This window comes from Pteropus vampyrus, unplaced genomic scaffold (genome assembly GCF_000151845.1).
Source record: "Pteropus vampyrus isolate Shadow unplaced genomic scaffold, Pvam_2.0 Scaffold17891, whole genome shotgun sequence".
Taxonomy (NCBI): domain Eukaryota; kingdom Metazoa; phylum Chordata; class Mammalia; order Chiroptera; family Pteropodidae; genus Pteropus; species Pteropus vampyrus.
In genome coordinates, this window is record NW_011906672.1 from 1 (window position 1) to 2,097 (window position 2,097).

Genomic DNA, 2,097 nt, shown 5'->3' on the forward strand with positions numbered 1-2,097 from the left:
CTGACATCCCCGACGACGCCACCACCCTCTACCTGCAGAACAACCAGATCAACAATGCCGGCATCCCCCAGGACCTCAAGACCAAGGTCCACGTGCAGGTCATCTACCTGTACGAGAACGACCTGGACGAGTTCCCGGTCAACTTGCCCCGCTCCCTGCGGGAGCTGCACCTGCAGGACAACAACGTGCGTGCCATCGCCAGGGACTCGCTGGCCCGCATCCCGCTGCTGGAGAAGCTGCACCTGGACGACAACTCCGTGTCCACCGTGAGCATCGAGGAGGACGCCTTTGCCGACAGCAAGCAGCTCAAGCTGCTCTTCCTGAGCCGGAACCACCTGAGCAGCATCCCCGCGGGGCTGCCCCGCACGCTGGAGGAGCTGCGGCTGGACGACAACCGCATCGCCACCATCCCGCTGCACGCCTTCAAGGGCCTCAGCAGCCTGCGGCGCCTAGTGCTGGACGGCAACCTGCTGGCCAACCAGCGCATCGCCGACGACACCTTCAGCCGCTTGCAGAACCTCACCGAGCTCTCGCTGGTGCGCAATTCGCTGGCCGCCCCACCCCTCAACCTTCCCAGCGCCCACCTGCAGAAGCTCTACCTCCAGGACAATGCCATCAACCACATCCCCTACAACACGCTGGCCAAGATGCGTGAGCTGGAGCGCCTGGACCTGTCCAACAACAACCTCACCACGCTGCCCCGCGGCCTGTTTGACGACCTAGAGAGCCTGGCCCAGCTGCTGCTCCGGAACAATCCTTGGTTCTGCGGCTGCAACCTCATGTGGCTGCGGGACTGGGTGAAGGCGCGGGCGGCTGTGGTCAACGTTCGAGGCCTCATGTGCCAGGGCCCCGAGAAGGTCCGGGGCATGGCCATCAAGGACATCACCAGCGAGATGGACGAGTGCTTCGAGGCAGGGTCACAGGGTGCTGCGGCCGCCGCCGCCAAGACCACGGCCAGCAGCCGCGCCTCTGCCACCACACCCCAGGGCTCGCTCTTCACCCTCAAGGCCAAGAGGCCGGGGCTGCGCCTCCCTGACTCCAGCCTGGACTACCCCATGGCCACGGGCGATGGGGCCAAGACCCTAGTCATCCACGTGAAGCCTCTGACGGCGGACTCCATCCGCATCACGTGGAAGGCCACGCTCCCCGCCTCCTCCTTCCGGCTCAGCTGGCTGCGCCTGGGCCACAGCCCCGCGGTAGGTTCCATCACGGAGACCTTGGTGCAGGGGGACAAGACAGAGTACCTGCTGACGGCCCTGGAGCCCAAGTCCACCTATATTATCTGCATGGTCACCATGGAGACTGGCAACACCTACGTGGCTGACGAGACGCCCGTATGTGCCAAGGCGGAGACGGCCGATAGCTACAGCCCCACCACCACGCTCAACCAGGAGCAGAACGCCAACCCCATAGCCGGCCTGCCTCTGGCAGGCATTATCGGTGGCGCGGTGGCCCTTGTCTTCCTCTTCCTGGTTCTGGGGGCCATCTGCTGGTACGTGCACCGGGCCAGCGAGCTGCTGACCCGGGAGCGGGTCTACAACCGGGGCAGCCGGAAAAAGGATGACTATATGGAGTCTGGGACCAAGAAGGATAATTCCATCTTGGAAATCCGAGGCCCCGGGCTGCAAATGCTGCCCATTAACCCTTACCGCGCCAAAGAGGAGTACGTGGTCCACACCATCTTCCCCTCCAACGGCAGCAGCCTCTGCAAGGGCACACACACCATCGGCTACGGCACCACGCGAGGCTACCGTGACGGCGGCATCCCCGACATAGACTACTCCTACACATGATGCCCGCCTGGCGCGCCCGCCCCGGCTCCCGGCTCCTCCTGGCGTGGCGACCCTGTGGCTTTGCTCAGCCTGCTGCCATCCGACAGAGCAAGGAAAAGAAACTCCGTGATGACTTTCCCACCAAAAAGCGAAGTTTGGGGAGCGTTGACAATTTTTTAGAACACGACAGGGGAAAAAAAGTGAAAAAGAAATTTTTTTTTAAACGGTAAAAGGCAGGAAGGGGTATCTGACGTTGCCGAAGACCTAATTTATACCGAAGTACGCCCTTTGGAGAGGGAAAGACTAAAAACAATATTGCAGGAAG

General features: G+C 62.1%; 1 protein-coding gene across 1 annotated transcript; it reads left to right on the top strand.

Moving 5' to 3' along the window:
• Positions 1-8: 8 nt before the first annotated feature.
• Positions 9-2,091, top strand: LOC105310950 (leucine-rich repeat transmembrane protein FLRT1; the record flags this gene model as incomplete). Its single annotated transcript, XM_011387025.1, has 1 exon — positions 9-2,091. A coding segment is annotated over one exon (1,785 nt), but the record flags the coding sequence as incomplete, so codon positions are not given.
• Between the last annotated feature and the right edge of the window lie 6 nt (positions 2,092-2,097).